Consider the following 17,261-nt stretch of genomic DNA (forward strand, 5'->3'; position numbering starts at 1 on the left):
CGGGGTTTCACCATGTTGACCAGGATGGTCTCTATCTCCTGAACTCGTGATCTACCCGCCTCGGCCTCCCAAAGTGTTGGGATTACAGACGTGAGCCACTGCGCCCGGCCCTTAGAGTTGAGATAGCTTCTTGCTAAAGAATAGAACAAGTTGTGGGTTGAATTCTTGAAATTACAATTCAGGTAACCTTTACAAGAATATTATTTATCCTGCACTAACTGCAGCAAATAGAAGCCTTCAGTTTTTTATCCACACTAGCATAAGATAACATGGTGGCTCCCAGAAAGCATAGTAATCTGATCATACTAGTTCAACATAGAAGTCTGAATGACTTTCTGGCTGAAATTTATCAAGCTTTCAAAGTAGTACATGAAATGCAATCTATTTTCTCTCTCCCTACTACTCCAAAGTCACCATGGAGTGACTAATCTAGGTTACTGGTCTGGGAAAAAAAGAAAAAAAAAAACAGGAAAGATTATGGATTCTTAATTATATGCAAGTCTCTTGAAATATTATTCAGCAACTTGAGAGATTTAAATATAGTCCATTAATTTGATGTTCACTAAATAAAAGATACCAAAAAATGTTTGTGAAACATTTGAAAGCACCTTATATTACTTTGTTCTGAACTGGATTTTAGATGTTTTATCTATTTCCAGCCATGATACTTACACTTATTTTTAAATGCAGCTTACTTTATGTTTCTTTTTCTAAGGAGAGTTAGGAGACCTTGCTAAAATGAAAAAAGGGTAGATTCTGATGCCATGGTTTATAATATTGTATTTGCCTGTCATTTAGTAGTTAACTACATATATTTTTTCAGTCATTGAAATGTGTGGCATATAAATAATATCACCATATAATTTTCAATCAAACGGGGACACTTTTAAGAAGCAGATGTAGTGCTAGTAATAATTATATCAGAACATCAGTACCACTGTCCTGGATCAATGGGAAAGGATGGTCATCTTATCTTACAAGATGTCAGCCAGAATTGATCTTTACTCCAAGAATTCTCATTTACTCTAGCTCCCTACCACTGTCCTTTAGTGATTTATTTGCTGATTTTTTTTTCTCTTGGCATAAAATGTTTACAAGCAGACTAGAGCGCTGACTGTTTCTGGGTTAATGTTGGTCTAATTGTCTCCAGATTGCACGTTGGCTGATTTTCTCTCTCCTTTAACTCCACCCAGTCCTTGTCCTGGTATTTCTCCTATCAGACTTTTTTTTTTCTTTTCCAAAGAATATTTTTGGCTGATATAACAAAGCCAGACGGCACAGATGTGCAGAAATCATTACTAGAGTTCAAATCAGGAATATATTTTTAAAAGCAGCTTTAGACTTTTCTCATGGACTACAGTGTTCGTATTTTTCTAAGTATGCAGGCATGGTTTTTAAAATAATGTGTATGTCGTAGATTTATAAGAGGTGCTGTTAAGCAACCTCCTCTTACAGACATTCAGATTTATCAAACACCAGCCAGATATCTTTTTCTTCTTACTCAGTGCTTCATTTTAGGCTGATCCTTTTGTGTATGCAGTCATTACCTATGCAACAACGTGTCTGTTTTATTCCAAACAACTTAAACCTACTTAACTCTTACAGCTGCAAGAGAGGACATTGAGAATATTCCTGGTGCAAGTTGCAGGGAAGAGTGCTCTACGTATCCCCTGCTATTGTTTCTTTTCTCTCTTGTGTGGCATAAATAGATATCTCTAACTTTTAACTTGAATGTAGCCTTTCACTCTACCAAAATTATTTTTGTTAAGGGGCCAGGGCTTTCTGTTATTTTCCTTGCCCTTTCCTGAGCATTTAGCTGTGTGGGTCATTTGCTCCTTGAAAGACTTTCCTTTTGTGTTGCCACTTTTTTTAGTTTCCTTTTTTTTATTGGCTGCTGCTTCACAGTAATCTTTGTGGCCTCCTCCTTTACCCAAATCTCCAGGTTTGGAACTGTAAACTTAAAAAAAATTTTTTTTGTGTGTAGGTGACTCATCCATAATTTCGTGCACAATCCATATCTGTATTTCCTGATGACTCTCAAATTTATGTTTTCAGTCCAGACTTCTGTTCTGAGTCTCCAGACTCACATATCAAGAGTCTCTTTGGCATCTCTGTTTCAACATTTCAAACTTAACACGTGTACTGTGGAACTCAGTTCCTCTCCCTATTTTACTTCCAACCAATTTTCTACAACTGTGTTTTTTCCTTTCCATTGCTTAAGCCAGAAATCTTGATTCCTCTCTTTTAGCAAGTATTGTTGATATTCTTTACAAAAAAGTTGTCTTGAATTGGTCCACTTCTCTCTGTCTCTGCTGCCATAAATCCAGTCCATGCCCTCATCAGTTCTTGCCAGGGTTGCCATACCTCTTTCCTAATTGGTCTCTTAGCTTCCCCTCTTGCCTCCATTGAGTCAATTTTTGGTACCATGGCAAGGTATAAATGTAAATTGAAATATATCACTTCTCTGTTTGAAACATTTTTGTGACTTATTACATTTAGTAATTCCTTATTATGATCTGATCTCTTTCCAGCCTCATCCTGTTCCCTACTACCTCCCCACTCTTCAGCTAGTGGTCTTTTTAAAGTTCTTTGAGCCCACCTTTCCCCCGCCTGCCTCTCTCTGCCTGGAACACTCTTACCCCAGTTTCTATAGAGTTGGCTTCTTCTCATCATTTAGGCCTTGATGTAACTACCATCTCCTCAGACCATTTTATCTAAAGCATGTACTACCATTGCTTTTCCATTCCAGCCATTTGTTTGTTTCTTTCGTAGCACGTACTAGTGTTTGGATTTATTTTATGCATTTATTTTCTTCTGTTTGGTCCATCTTCCCCATTAAGATCTTTGGGAACAGAAACATTGATTCTCTCATTCCCTACTGGATTCTCAGCTCCGAGTACAATACCTGGCCACACAATTGGTATTCAGCAAGTATTTGTTGAATGAATAAATGCAAAGGGTGAATCTCACTATGTTCAGTTTTATGTGTTTACATGTTTTCTTTTGGGATATCAGCATATCTAGTTTTCTAAATCCAGAGCATCCTATATAAAGAAATTGGGGAGAGATGCAAATTTTGTTAGTGAGAAAGATTAGCATTGCCGACTACAGAGCATAAATAACAGTAATGTCCACAACTCAAATTCTAACTTTCAAGTCTGGTTTTGTTTCCTCCATCACACCTTGGATATGAATTCACAGTGTGATGGCTAGGAAAGTATATATTTTTGAAGCGAATGGAGTAACTAGTTAATATTAGTCACCCTGGTGTTTTATTAGTGATTCAAATTCATCTGTGATTCCATAGTTTATATTCAGCTTTTCAACTCTTTCGCTTTTCTTCTGCCAAGTGTTTTATGTCTCACCCTATCCCTAACATAAATACACACACACATACACACACACACACACCCACACCCCTACCTGTTTTAGGGATACTATTCAGTTTTATTATCCTAGAATTGTGAGTGATCCCAAAACTTTAGTCTGGTCAGATAATACCAGTTGATTTTCCCCTCAGTTACCACATTACTGTATTACCACCTCTGTACCAGCAGTATTGTGTTATGTCTTAAGCTCATTGAAGACATAATGAACCATGTGTTATTATATCTCTTATTGGAAATTAATTGCTCAATAAATGGTGACTGGACAAATGTGAATTACCATGCTGTCTCTGTAGAAAATCAGAAAATGACATTTCATGTAAAATAAGTTTCCATATTTTATACTTTATCTTGCAGTATGTTCTGTTTACTTTTTAAAATTTTTATGAAAATTTAACACTAATGATGCTTTTCTTATAGCAAATTTCTTAGGAATTTAAGATATAAGGAAACAAATTTTGTGCATCCATGTTTCAGATATGATCATTCTGTTTCAAATGACAAAGCCCTGATGGTGCTAACTGAAGAACCATTGCTTTATATTCCTCCACCTCCTTGTCAGCCCCTCATTAACACAACAGAGTCTCTCAGGTGAGTGTTGGAGATTATTGCAGAAACATCTGAGTTGGTTCCCATGTTTGGCTTTGAAACCTAGACAAGTAATTGGTCAGGTTAATTAAGGGACTGAGAGAATTTCTGAATTATTTGTTGGATGACTGTAGGCGTATTAGTTGTCCAGTTTGTCCACCAACCTGATAGGGATGGTGATGGGTCTGTTTTATGTGGTGGTGCTTACTTAAATCTGTCTTCTTTGAAAACTACAGAAGGAAATTAATACTAAAATTTCAGTGTAAGTGTTAGGCTTAACAGTTGCTAACATTTGTAGCAGAAAGTACCTTTTTCTTCAAATTAGGAAGATAATAATTTGCGGATATGTGATTCTGGAGATACCTTACCATTAGTGCAGACTTCTTTATCAACTTTTCCCTTGAATTTTTTTCCTGTGATTTTGGACCTTATCCTTAAACCTCAAAAACTACCTCAGGTTTTTTGTGATAGGTAGTAATCAACTACAGTTAAACAGTTTAACATCTTTACAGCTGCTGTAAAAAGTAAGCAAAGTAAACGAAGTTTTATTTGAGCTACGCTTTTATTTCCTGTGTTGAAAAATTTGAATACTTTTTTACCCCAGGCAATTGAGTTCATTCTTTTTCTTCTCCCAAAAGAGCATGATTTTCAAAAGGCTTTAATGCAATCTATTTGTTGTTAGGGATCCTATGTCTCGTTAAGTTCTCTGCAGTGTCTCAAATGTTTGTGTTTACATAGCCCAAGAACAGAAACAGGAAATACTTTGTATTTTGTTTTGTTTTATTTATAGACAGTCTCACTGTGTTGCCCAGGCTGGAGTGCAGTGGCTCGATCATACCTCAGCAGCCCCAAACTCCCAGGCTTAAGCGATCCTTCTGCCTCCACCTCTTAAGTAGCTGGGACTACAGGCACATGCCACCATGCCCAGCTAATTTTTTTTTGTTTTTTATTTTCTGTAGAGGCAGGGTCTCACTGTGTTGTGCAGGCTGATCTCAAACTCCCGGGCTCAAGTAGTCTTCCCACCCCAGCTTCCCAAAGTGCTAGGATTACCGTTGTGAGCCACTGTGCTGGCAAGGAAATACTTTTTTTGGTGGAAAAACCTTAGCACCCAGTGTTTGTATTTGGCAGGTATTTAGCTGTAGTTTTCATTGAATTTTGAATGCATAGTTGACGAGTTTACCATATTAAAATGCATATCTTATTAAAAACAACATTATCAGTTTTTTCAGATCAAAAATATTGAGTCATCAGGCACCCAGAATGCTCTTTGGAATCTACAAATGATTAGATTCATTTCCACCCACAGGGTGAAACATTGATTTCTATGTTTAATTAATTAAACCATATTTTATAGGTTAAATCATGAACTTCGAGGATGGGTTCATAGACATGAAGTAGAAAGGACCAAGTCAAGAAGAATGACAAATAATCAACAGAAAACCCGCATTCTTCAGGTTGGTTTCTGCTTGTCTTTGAACAATAGTTGGCATATTTGTTGGAAGGCTTCTCCCAGCCGGGTTGCTCTCTTCCCTAGAAGATTTGGTAAGCTTGAGCTTTAGCCACTTCCCACTATCTCCTGCTGCTTCTGATGCAGTTGTCATTGCCACTGAAGTCTTCCTCCCAGGCTTTATAGCACTAGTTTAGGGTTTATAGTATTAGTGGTTCCCTGATCAGGCATTGTATGATTTCTTGCTCTCACCTTCAAATTTGCTTTCAAGTCAGGAGTTCCTGTGCATGGATATCTACATCAAATGTCTTTGGCACAATGGTATAGTAAATAATACTGTTTATCTCCTCTCAGAGCTTTTCAAAAAGAGAATGTTGAGACATGGGACAGTTTGGAAATGAAGACACATCCATGGAGGGCATTTCTGAACTTAAGATATTTACCACTCTGGCTTAATGACAGGTCTTACTTAGAATCTGTTAAGTGGGGCTTCCATCTCAATGTTGTTTGCCACAAAACACCATTAAGTCATTCCATCATTCATCAAATATTTGTTGTTAGCACTTAGACTAGCAATAGGCGTATGCAAGTTCCCAATAATGAGCCAAGAACTATTCTTGATCCTGAAATAAAGGAGTGAGTATGATAAAGTCCCTGCCTTAATGGAGTTTACTCTCTAGTGCGAGAGCTAAACAATAAGCAAGTAAATAAATACACAAACACACTCAAAATTAGAGATAAGTTCTCTAAAGAAACACAGAGCAGCAAAGGAGGTTAGAATCTGAATTGAGAAATGAGTGACTAGACTGAGTGGTCAGGGAAGACTTCTGAAGAAGCCCCACCTTAAGACGGCATTGTCAAGGTAATTAATGCTAGCTGTTATAACAGCCTCCAAAATCTTAGCAGCTTAATGGAATAAAAATTTTTCACTTGCACAAAATTTGACATCACTTTCTAGGATTGCTTTTCTCCAACCAGTGAGTAAGGGACCCGGGTTCCTTCTACTGTGTAGCCCCAACAAGTTAAAATTCTTTGCTTATAGCTTGGGATGTTAGGGAAGACAGAGTCTGGTGGATTCTGCAAAATGTTTTAGGGATCAGGCCTGGATTTTAGACAGTGTTTAGTTGGCTAAAACTCTTGTCACTTTGCCTAACATACTGCAAGAGAGACTGGGATCATGTATCTTTCTGTGTGCTCAAGAAGAAGAAAAGGGTTTGGTGAGAACATTGCTTTTGCCATAGACAGAAAAGTGACTGAAATAACAATGTAAAGATTTAGGGGGAAATCTGGAGCAAGAGCTTCTAGACAGAAGGAGCAGCAAATGTAAAGACCCTCAGGAGGGAACAGTCTGTATATTTGAGGAACATGAAGAAGCTGAGTACGACTGGAATGCAGGGGCTGAGGGGAGAGTGGTAGATGAGGTTAGAGAGGCAGCAGACGGAAGCACATGGCAAACTTCATAGGCTTTCGTGGGAACTTTGGATTTCATCCTAGGTTTGAGGGGATGCCACTGAAAGGTTTGAGTAAGGGAGTGACTTGATCTGATTTATATTTTGAAAAATTAGTTGTTGCTACATAAAGTGGACCGTGATAGGGAGCATGAGTGGAAGTAGGGAGACAAGTTAAGAAGGCATTTTAGTGAGCTAGGTGAGAGATTGTTGTGGTCCATACTAGTGTGGTAGTCATGAAGGTGGCAGAAAGTACTTGGATGCCAAATACAGTTTGAAAGTAAAGCTTATGTAAATTCTTGATATAATGATAAATCCTATGCTTAGGTAACAGATGATTGGTGATACCATTTACTGAGACCAGTACTGGAGAAGGAGAAGTTAGAGGCAGGAGTCAATAATTTTAAATATGTTAAGTTTGATATGGCTGTTAGGCACTCGAGTGGAGAAGTCAAGTGGACAATCAGGTATCTGGGTCTGGAGTTTAAGAGAGAGATTGAAACTGGAAGTTTAATTTGCGGTGCTACTACCTAGAGAGAAATAAAGTGGAAAGAAAAGAGGGTGAGGTACCAAGCTCTGGGCCAGCTTCAACATTACAGGCTGAAAGAGAAAGAGAAACCAGTATTTGAAAAGGAAGAAGGGTAGCTGGCTAGTAAAATAGGAGAAAACGAAACGTAGGATAGTGGTGTCCCAAAACTCAAGCAAAGAAAGTTTTTAAAGAAGGGGATGTAGCAGTTAGTTACAGGGGCTAAGAGAGCTAAGAGACGCTGATTAAGATAAAGAGTGAGGAATTACTTTTGGAATTGACCATTAGAACTTGTTAGTGACCTTGGTGAAAGTTCTTTCATTGGAGTGGTGATGGCAAAAGCCAACTGAAGTGGTTTCAGGGAGGTAATAACAGAGGAGGAAGTGGAGAACATTATTTCAGGGTGATCCCTATACATGAGAATAGAGAAATGGGGTAGCTACAGGAATCAAGGAAGAGGTTTATTTTTGGATGGGAAATATTTCACCAGGTTTACATGTTTACATGCTAATGGAAACATCTTAAACTGTTTGTTTTATGACTAATCGGAAGCAGTATATGTTATGGTCCAAAGTATATTAAAAGGATAATAAGAAACATGGGTTTTTAACCATTATGGGATTGTCTTCCTACATAAAATGAGGGTTAGTGTTGGTGAGCTCAAACTGAAATTCTGAAATTTTGTAATTATCTACTATGTGCTTCTCTTGGCCTCTCCAACAGCTTTTTTTACCTACTGTAGTAGGTAACTTTATTGGTTGTTAGTACTTCTAGAGGCTGCAGGCAATCATTAACAATGTCACAAGCACCCCAAAGTCCCAAAGCTGCTTATTGGCGTTGGAATGTGGAGTCTAGTACTTCAAAAATTCATGTCTGCCAAAGCCTACACATCAGCTGCCACCATGGTCAAAGGAAAAATGGACTCTCTCACCCTTCTGCTTTCCAAATATGAAGCAAGTGCATCTCATTGGCAGAATCTAAATTATATCCAGAACCCTGGTGTCAAAATAGTTTGAGTGATACAGGTTTCAGGCTTCCATCCTTTGCTATACAGAGGAAGAACACAGGAGTCAGGAATAGATCATTGCCAATAGGTAATCCCACACAGCTAGTATAATGGACTTAATGAAAAATTAGATTAAAATTCTTGCCCTAAATGCTTTTTTTTTTGGTCTTATCATTAGATATAATTTGTCATGTTTTCTTTACTGTTCATTAGATAAACGAATCGAGCATTTACTGTGGAAGGGGTGCTTGGTATTCTTTAATCTTCAAGGAATTCCAATGCAAGAAAAAGAATTTTGTTTTAATTTTACTGTCTTTGTTCATTTGGAGGAGATTTGTAGTTTAAAGTCTTATTTCTTTCTATGCTATTTTGGGTACATATGTTTCTGTAGGGAACTTAGATATGCTCAGAATTGTGGGAATCTTAGCTGCTATAGAAGGGAATGTTGGGGAAGAATCTATATTTGTCAATTGTAAAGAAGTTCCTGGTTAGAGGAGGGAGAAGAATTTTTCATGCTGTTGTCAATGGCAAAGCATATTAAGATTTTAAATAATTCTCTTTCTTAATGTAAAGAGCCTATAACTGTTCTCCTTTTTCTTTTTTCATTTCAACCTTTTTTACTTCCAGTTACCACTTTCAGTTGCTAAGAATATCCCAAAGTCTTATAAAATATTCTGTAATTTTAGTGAACTGACATTTCTTTGAAATGTCTGCTGTATCTAAGCATTATTACATCTTTGACTTGACTTGTCCTGTTTCATAGTTCGACCTTCCTCCTAGACAGTTTACCTTTTAGAAAAGGTAAATAGGAAAATTAATGAAATATCTTTCAAAATGAAGGCAAAATAAGGACATTTTCACATAGAGAAAATGAGGAGAATTCATCTCCAGAAGACCTGCAGCGTGAGAAATGCTAAAGATGTTTTTTAAAGGACTTGGGTAAATGATACTAGAGAGAGCCCCAGATTAGCAGGAAGTAAGAACATCAGAATGGGCAAATATTTGAGTAAAAAGTACAGGCCTTTAAAAAAAAAAAAAAGACAACTATCTTGTGCGGTGGCGTATTTCTGTAATCCCAGCACTTTGGGAGGCTGAGGCGGGTGGATCACAAGGTCAAGAGATCGAGACTGTTGTCTTTTTTAAAGCAATAATAATAGCAATTTGTTGTGGGATTTATAGCTTATATAGAAGTGAAATAGACAATATGAACACAAAGGGAGGGAGGGATAAATAGAATTATACTTTTAATAAAGTTTTTATGTTGTTCAAATAGTATTTCAAGATCTACTGCAGTAACTTAAATCAAAGTATAAGCTCTAGAGCAACTACTAAAAGCCAACATAAAGACGTACAGCTAGAGCCAGGCATGGTGGCTTGTGCCTGTAATCTCAGCTACTAGGGAGGCTGTGGCAGGAAGATCGATTGAGCCCAGGAGTTTAAGAAGCCGTGGTGAGCTATGATCATGTCATTGCTCTCCTGCCTTGGAAACAGAACAAGACCCTGTTTCTTAAAAAGAAAAGAAGAAGTATAGCTAAAAAGACAATGTAAGAAATAAAAATGGAATGCTAAAAAAAAATGCAGTTCGATGAAAAGACAGAAAAAGAGAAACACATAAAGAATAAATAGAACAAATTAAAAATGCATACCAAGATGGTAGACTTGAATCCAACTATATTAGTAATTAAATTCAGAGAGCTAAACACATCAATTAAAAGGAAAAAATTTTTAAACTAGATTTTTTTTAAAAAGGAAAGATCCAATTACATGTTGTTTATAAGAAATAACATTTTAAATAATGAAGATACAGACAGATGGAAAATAAAAGTGTAAAAGTGTGTATGCCATGCAAACATGAAGCATTAAAAAGCTGGCATGGCTATATTAATCAGAAAAAGTAGACTTCCTAACAAAGGTTATTCTAAGAGACAACAAAATAAAATTTTTATTGATAAAAGGAGCATACAAAGAAGATATAACAATTCTAAACCTATAAACCCCCAATAACAAAGCTTCAACATACACAAAGCAAAAAGTGGCAGAACTAGAGAAAAAGATCTACAACATAATTGGAAATTTTAACATCCTCTCATTTCTGTGTAAATGCCTCTCACATTTTTGCCAATTATGATCTTTTGCTAAACCTACACAGCTAAAAATGTAAAAGCTCATGACCATTTTTTCAGAGCTTCCTTAGTTAATTGATAAAACTCTTGGAAAGGTAAACGGAATATCTATTTTCTGTTTGCCTGATATCTCTGTAACTTGGCTTTCCCTAAGGCCTACCTATTCCTTTCTGAGACTAGGGAAAGAAGTCTGGCTTCTTTCAGACTTCTTTGCTTATTTCATATGGGCCAAAGTAGTACAAATCATTTCAAATTCACCAGCTGTTTAATTCTGTTCATTTGAAACCTTGTATTTATCAACTAGCTATAATTTAGTTTTTGTTTTATTTACTACTTACTTGATAACTATGCCAGTAAGTATAGTATTTCATTATTTAACTGTGTGTTTCTTTTCATTTTATTAGTGATTTCTTTTTCATTTGTTGTTAAAATATTAACTGAGTACCTACAATGTACAAGACCCACATTAGATTTTTATAAAATGGGATCTTTGACTTGTTACAGAGCCAGAAGTTGGAAGCCCCATATTCAACCCTGCATATTGGTTCCATCCACCAAAGAAAATTGTTTCCTCTTCTTTTCTCTCTTAAACTTTTGTCCATGCTCTGTTTTAGCGCTTATCACATTGTATTGGTTTCCTGTATCCGTCTTCCCAGATAAACTGCAAGCTTCGTAAAGGCAGAAGTCAAATACTTAATTTTGTAGCTTGGGCGCATGTAGGTGCTTTGATTACTAAAAGACGGATATATGGACACAGTAATGAAGACATGATTAAAAAAACTATTTAAATCATTGTTTGACAGGGTAAGATTACTTTCTAATGTAACAGAAGTTGGTAATATGCTCTTGAACTTTGATACTCTGACAAATCTCTTCTGAAAATCAGCTTACAAAACTACCAGGGAGAATAAAAAGGCATGATGCAAAGCAAATGCTATGTGAAAGACAGGATTCCAGTGTAGCATATGTGGGCCACTAATGGGTCTAGATTGAACTGTTCTCTTGCCAAGAGTCATCAGTGAGAACTCTTTAATGATGGCTTAGTTCATAGATGTATTTTGGCATGAAGATCTCTGTGTTTAACTCAGTAAACAATAGGATCTAGTTTCATTATGGACCTTTCATACTTCTTAGGAACTTGTCATTGGTAAGAGAATTATTTTAGACAAGCATACATTGTTGTATGTCCAGTGAAACTTATATGTCTTGGTCATAAAATTTGTGGTGCTTGTACTAAGCTTTTGGGCTCTTTCTTTAAACTTAATGGAAAGTGCCTTAAATGCCTTAATCTCCTTAAGACTTCTCCCAGACCAGAATGGACCTAAATAGGTCTAATATTTGTTAGTGTTTAATTATTTGAACTGAGTACGTCGGAAATCTTAGCATTGCAAGTTTAACAAATGTAAGTATAGAATGAGCCAGTATAGGAGGATTTCATATAATTTAATGATACAATATTAAACTTTTTTTTTTTTTTTTTTTTTTTTTTTTTTTTTTTTTTTTAGTTTTTTTTTTTTTTTTTTTTTTTTTTTTTTAATATTCCAGGGTGCTCTGGAACAGGGCTCAAATTCTCAGCTGATGGCTGTTCAATACACAGAAACCACTAGTATCAGGTAAAACAGTGCGGAAGTTCTTGGCAGAGGAATTTAAAATAGGTGGTAGTTTAATAAAGTTGAAACTCACACTTCCCTTTCACCTTAAATTAATTTGTTCTCATCTATGATTTTATATTAATTATATACTGATAAATATATATATATAACATATACTACTAAGCAGTTGGAATAAAGCCAGATAATTTCAAAAGTTCAACTCTTCCAAATCCCTTAAATACAGATTTAGTCAGAATGCTGTTCTATCATAATTTGGATGAAAGTCTTGAATACCCATAGCTCTCTTGCCCTTGATTTGCATCTGTTTCATGAGACTAGGAGAAGGGAATGTTATTTTTTTAATGCTGTGTGCCAGGTGTCCTGCTAAGTGCTTTACATGCATTTATCTTTAAATCCATGTAATAACTAAAAGTATATTTTATATACAGAAAAACTGGTCAAGTCATATATTTGCTTTTTGTAATTTTCAGAGTCATAAGACCTAGTGACAGACTCAGAATTCAGATCCTAGCTGTATTATTTACAGTGCATTTTTCACTACACAATACTACTTAAGATTTTGAAAGATTTCAAAGAGAATGCTGTCTCTAGAGGTTTAAATATCTTCAAAGGGAAAGATAATATGGGAAGCAATATGGGGTCATGGTTAAGATGCTAGCTTTATTTGGTCTATTGGGCAGAGTTCAAATTATCACTCTGCCTCAAGCAGGTTACATGCAAATGAAGTTTCCTCATTTACAAAATGCTGGCTGCACAGAGTTGATATAACGGTTAAATTAGATAATATATTTAGAGCACTTAGCATGGGATTTGGTACATATTAAGTGCTGCCGCAAAATGGTAAATGACAATGATGTGATGTTATTGACAACAGTATCACTGAAGTGAAAGTTGGGAATCTCAGCTTCTCTCTGTAGCTCTACCACACATTTGTAGTTCACTATTTATTAATACTAATTTAATATTTACATAGAATATACTGTGTGCCAGTGTTCTAGGCACTCAGAAAAAAACAGATAGTGAAAATATAAGTCAAAAGCTATTTTATTCATTATACTAATTGTGAGAATTCCTATTAAATGGCAATACACAGCATATCAGCAATCATGAATGTTTAAAATCCTGAGATTGTATTATCCTGTTGAAATTGATAATTAAAATATATTTAAATAGTAAGTAAAACCAGAGTATATCATTCAATTATAATACATTTATTTTAAAAAATATATCAATTTTTGGATGCATGGTTATGATGGCATGGTATTTCTTCATTAGTTAAAATGTTTTAGTGAATTACAGTTAATATTTATTAATTGTGGATTCCATGTTTGCTAATTCACCTACTAAAATCTGCTAAAACATATTTGTAATTCCTAAATCAATATTAGCAGTGCTTTTGTCATCATTCGCAGACATGCATAGATGCTCCCTGGTGAGGTTGAACAAGGCAACAATTTGCCTTCTAGTTTCAGCTGTATAAATAAGGTCCTTTTCACAGTCCACGTTTTTCATATTTTTGTGCTTTTTGTTGATAATTTTGCTGTTTGAAATGGCCCCCAGGCATATTGCTGAATTGCTGTCTGTTGTTCCTAAGCCCAAGCGGGCTGTGATGTATTGCATGGGGAAACTACGTGTGTTAGAAAAGTTTCATTCAGGCATGATTTATAGTGCTGTTGGTTGTGAGTTCAAGTTAGTGAATGAATAATATATGTCAAAGAAGGTGTCTTTAAACAGAAAAACATAAGTAAGGCTATATGTTGATCACTTGACCAAAATATTGTAACCAGAGGCTTGCAGGAGCCTAACTCTGTGTTTCTCCTAGGAGAATCATTTAGGATTCATTAATTCATTGTTATCAGTAACTTTTTAGAACATAACCATCACAAAATAGCAGGAAGTGACTGTATATTCAAGATATTATAATCAGAAATGGCCTAGTGAACAAACGGAATTATTTCAAAGGAACTTTTTATGACTCATTTATTATTTCCATTTAGGTCAGTCTTTTTCTCCTCTTAATAAATAATGTTTGATTGATATATACAAATTTTCTCTTTGAAGAAAAACGAAACATTATAGGATCTCTTTAACTCTTCTGGGTATTGGTCCTAAACACTAGAAGATCCAGAACATATTAAGAACTCTGTTAGAATCATTTGACTGTATCTTTTGGGGTATGATGTCGTTTTTTCGAGGTATTATCATTTTAGTTTTTAATTTTAGTAAGGCACATACATGGTACTTTTAATATCAATGACTAGCAATTGTTTAGTGATTCCTATGGAACAGGATCCAATGCTTGGCACTTTACATATATAACCTCTCCAATAACAATCGTGCAAGGTTTGTATGGTTATCCTCTTTTTATTGATGAGGAAATAAGTTGCTCATAGAGGGCAATTTACCCAAGAATGCCCACTTGAGAAGTGAAGCAGGAATTCCAAACCAGGTCTGTTCGCTTTCAAATCTTAAGTTTTTTCCACCCTTCACACAGCCTCATAGGCAAGCACACCTTCATATATTCGACAGAGTGGTGAGAAAAACTTTTCCTCAGATTTAATTTGTATTACTAAAAATTTCAAAATAATTCGAACCTATGCAGAATCTATTTTCTGATGCTTTTATTATTTTTACATGCTTTGCAATGTACTTGACCACCTAGTACATTTTAGAGCCTTGATTCAGAAATCAGAATTTTAGCATTAGTGAATGAGATCTTATAAAATACCCTGATCTTGGGCTTTACAAAATGTTGTTATAAAAATTACTGCCAAAGTGCAACTAATATTTTGGTTGAGAGAGACTCTTAGAATTCAGACATAGCCTTAGAATGAGAAGTATTTTGGGGAAACATGAAACTTTTTATTTTAGTAAAACCTTATTTTTTTTACTTTAGCAGGAACTCAGGGAGTGAGCTACAAGTATATTATGCTTCGCCTAGAAGTTATCAAGACTTTTTTGAAGCCATCCGCAGAAGGGGAGACACATTTTATGTTGTGTCATTTCGAAGGGTAAGTTCATCTTGAAAGAACAAAGCAAATATTTTTGAGTACTTGCGGTACTCAAGACATTGGGCTGAATATTGTGGAAAATACAAAGATGTGAGAAAGAGGAAGCAATATAAAATGAATTATGTGAGTGGAACAGTCTAAGTACTGTAATACATGCTTTACTTGAGCTGCTGAGTAATTTAAAGATGAACATGGAATTGGTATCACACTGTGAATTTATATTTAGGAAACGTAAATTACTTGTTGATTTTTATTCTTTGTAATCCTGATAGCCATACTGTTTATAACAAAAGGAAAAGTAAAAAGATAAAAATACTCTATTTAGGCTTTTCCTTTTTAGGCTTTTAAACCAATTCCCATTTGGTTATTGAGAAATAGCCTTCTGAAATGTGGGTTTGAGATGGATTGTGGGCTGATTATTGTATTAATTGTGTAATTTTTGGATCTATCTTTTTAAGACTCTATTCCTCTTTTATATCTTCTTAATCAAACACGTGGTTGGTGAAGAATGTGTTAATCAGTTAGCTCTGACTCTGTATACCTTTTTTACATCTTCTTAATCAAACATTTGGTTGGTGAAGAATGTGTTAGATAATCAGTTAGCTTTGACTCTCTATTCCTCTTTTATATCTTCTTAATCAAACATTAGGTTGGTGGAGAATGTGTTAGATAATCAGTTAGCTTATGTAAAAGTAAATGTTTATACTAGCACTTTTGAATGTTATGAATCTTAGGCTAAATGGAAAAAATGCATAGCTATTTATATTTCACCTACTTTTGCCATAAAATGAAAATATTTTCTTCATAGAGTTGCCATGTGAATGTCTCTGTTAGAGTGCTGTATGTTAACCCAGGAGCATGTGAATGAGTCGGAATTCCGCAGTGGTGGTTTCCATCTTAAGCCATTTTTTCTTTCTCTCTCTCCCTTTTTTTTTTTTTTTGTACTTTGGGCTCTGGGGTACATGTGTGCATCCTGCATCCTACAGGATTGTTGCATAGGTACATACATGCCATGGTGGTTTGCTGTCTCCACCGTGCCCATCACCTGCATCAGGCATTTCTCCCGGTGTTATCCCTTCCCAACCTCTCTGCCCCTGGTTGTCCTTCCCCTCCTCTCCCCTCCACCCCCCACCTTTCCTGTGCCCAGGTGTTCTCATTGTTCGTCACCTGCCTGTGAGTAAAAACATGCGGTGTTTGGTTTTCTGTTCTTGTGTCAGTTTGCTGAGAATGGTGGTTTCTAGATTCATCCATGTCTCTACAAAGGACATGAGCTCGTCATTTTTTATGGCTGCATAGTATTCCATGGTGTATATGTGCCACATTTTCTTTGTCCAGTCTATTATTGATGGGTATTTGGGTTGGTTCTAGATCTTTGCTATTGTAAACAGCACCGCATACTGAACAGGCAAAAACTAGAAGCATTTCCTTTAAAAACTGGCACTAGACAAGGATGCCTACTCTCACCACTCCTATTAGTATTGGAAGTCCTAGCCAGAGCAATTAGGCAAGAAAAAGAAATAAAGGGCATTTAATTAGGAAAAGAAGTAGTCAAATTGTCCCTATTTGCAGACAACATGATCGTATATTTAGAAGACCCCATAGTGTCAGCCCAAAACCTCCTTAAGCTGATAAGCAACTTCAGCAAAGTCTCAGGATACAAAATCAATCTGCAGAAATCACAAGCATTCCTATACACCAACAACAGGCAAACAGAGAGCCAAATCATGAGCGAACTCCCATTTACATTGCTACCAAGACAATAAAACACCTGGGAATACAACTAACAAAGGATGTAAAAGACCTCTTCAAGGAGAACTACAAATCACTGCTCAAGGAAATAATAGAGCACACAAACAGATGGAAAAACTTATAACTTGAAAACTAGGGAGATCAAGCATTTTATTTATTTTCAGTCATTAATAAAAAATGCTAAGAGATTTGGAACACTTTAGCCATAGTGTCTCATGATCACTGACTTTTCCATGCTCATGGTTAGGAAGAATCAATATTGTGAAAATGGCCATACTGCCTAAACTAACTTATACATTCAACTCTATCCCCATCAAGCTACCAATGACCTTCATCACAGAACTGGAAAATACCTCTTTCTCTC

General features: G+C 35.8%; 1 protein-coding gene across 3 annotated transcripts in view; it reads left to right on the top strand.

Moving 5' to 3' along the window:
• The window catches only part of ATF6 (activating transcription factor 6), a 197,304-nt gene that overhangs the window by 82,786 nt on the left and 97,257 nt on the right, over nucleotides 1–17,261 (top strand). For 2 of the 3 annotated variants that reach the window (XM_017515079.2, XM_037733669.1), the window contains exons 11-14: nucleotides 3,864–3,977; nucleotides 5,329–5,428; nucleotides 12,070–12,137; nucleotides 15,034–15,148. In XM_017515079.2, the coding sequence (XP_017370568.1) occupies nucleotides 3,864–3,977; nucleotides 5,329–5,428; nucleotides 12,070–12,137; nucleotides 15,034–15,148 (397 nt within the window). The remainder of the gene's footprint in view (nucleotides 1–3,863; nucleotides 3,978–5,328; nucleotides 5,429–12,069; nucleotides 12,138–15,033; nucleotides 15,149–17,261) is intronic. The other variant, XM_037733668.1, reaches the window with a different exon arrangement.

The sequence above is a fragment of the Cebus imitator genome, unplaced genomic scaffold (assembly GCF_001604975.1).
Source record: "Cebus imitator isolate Cc_AM_T3 unplaced genomic scaffold, Cebus_imitator-1.0 Scaffold541, whole genome shotgun sequence".
NCBI lineage: Eukaryota > Metazoa > Chordata > Mammalia > Primates > Cebidae > Cebus > Cebus imitator.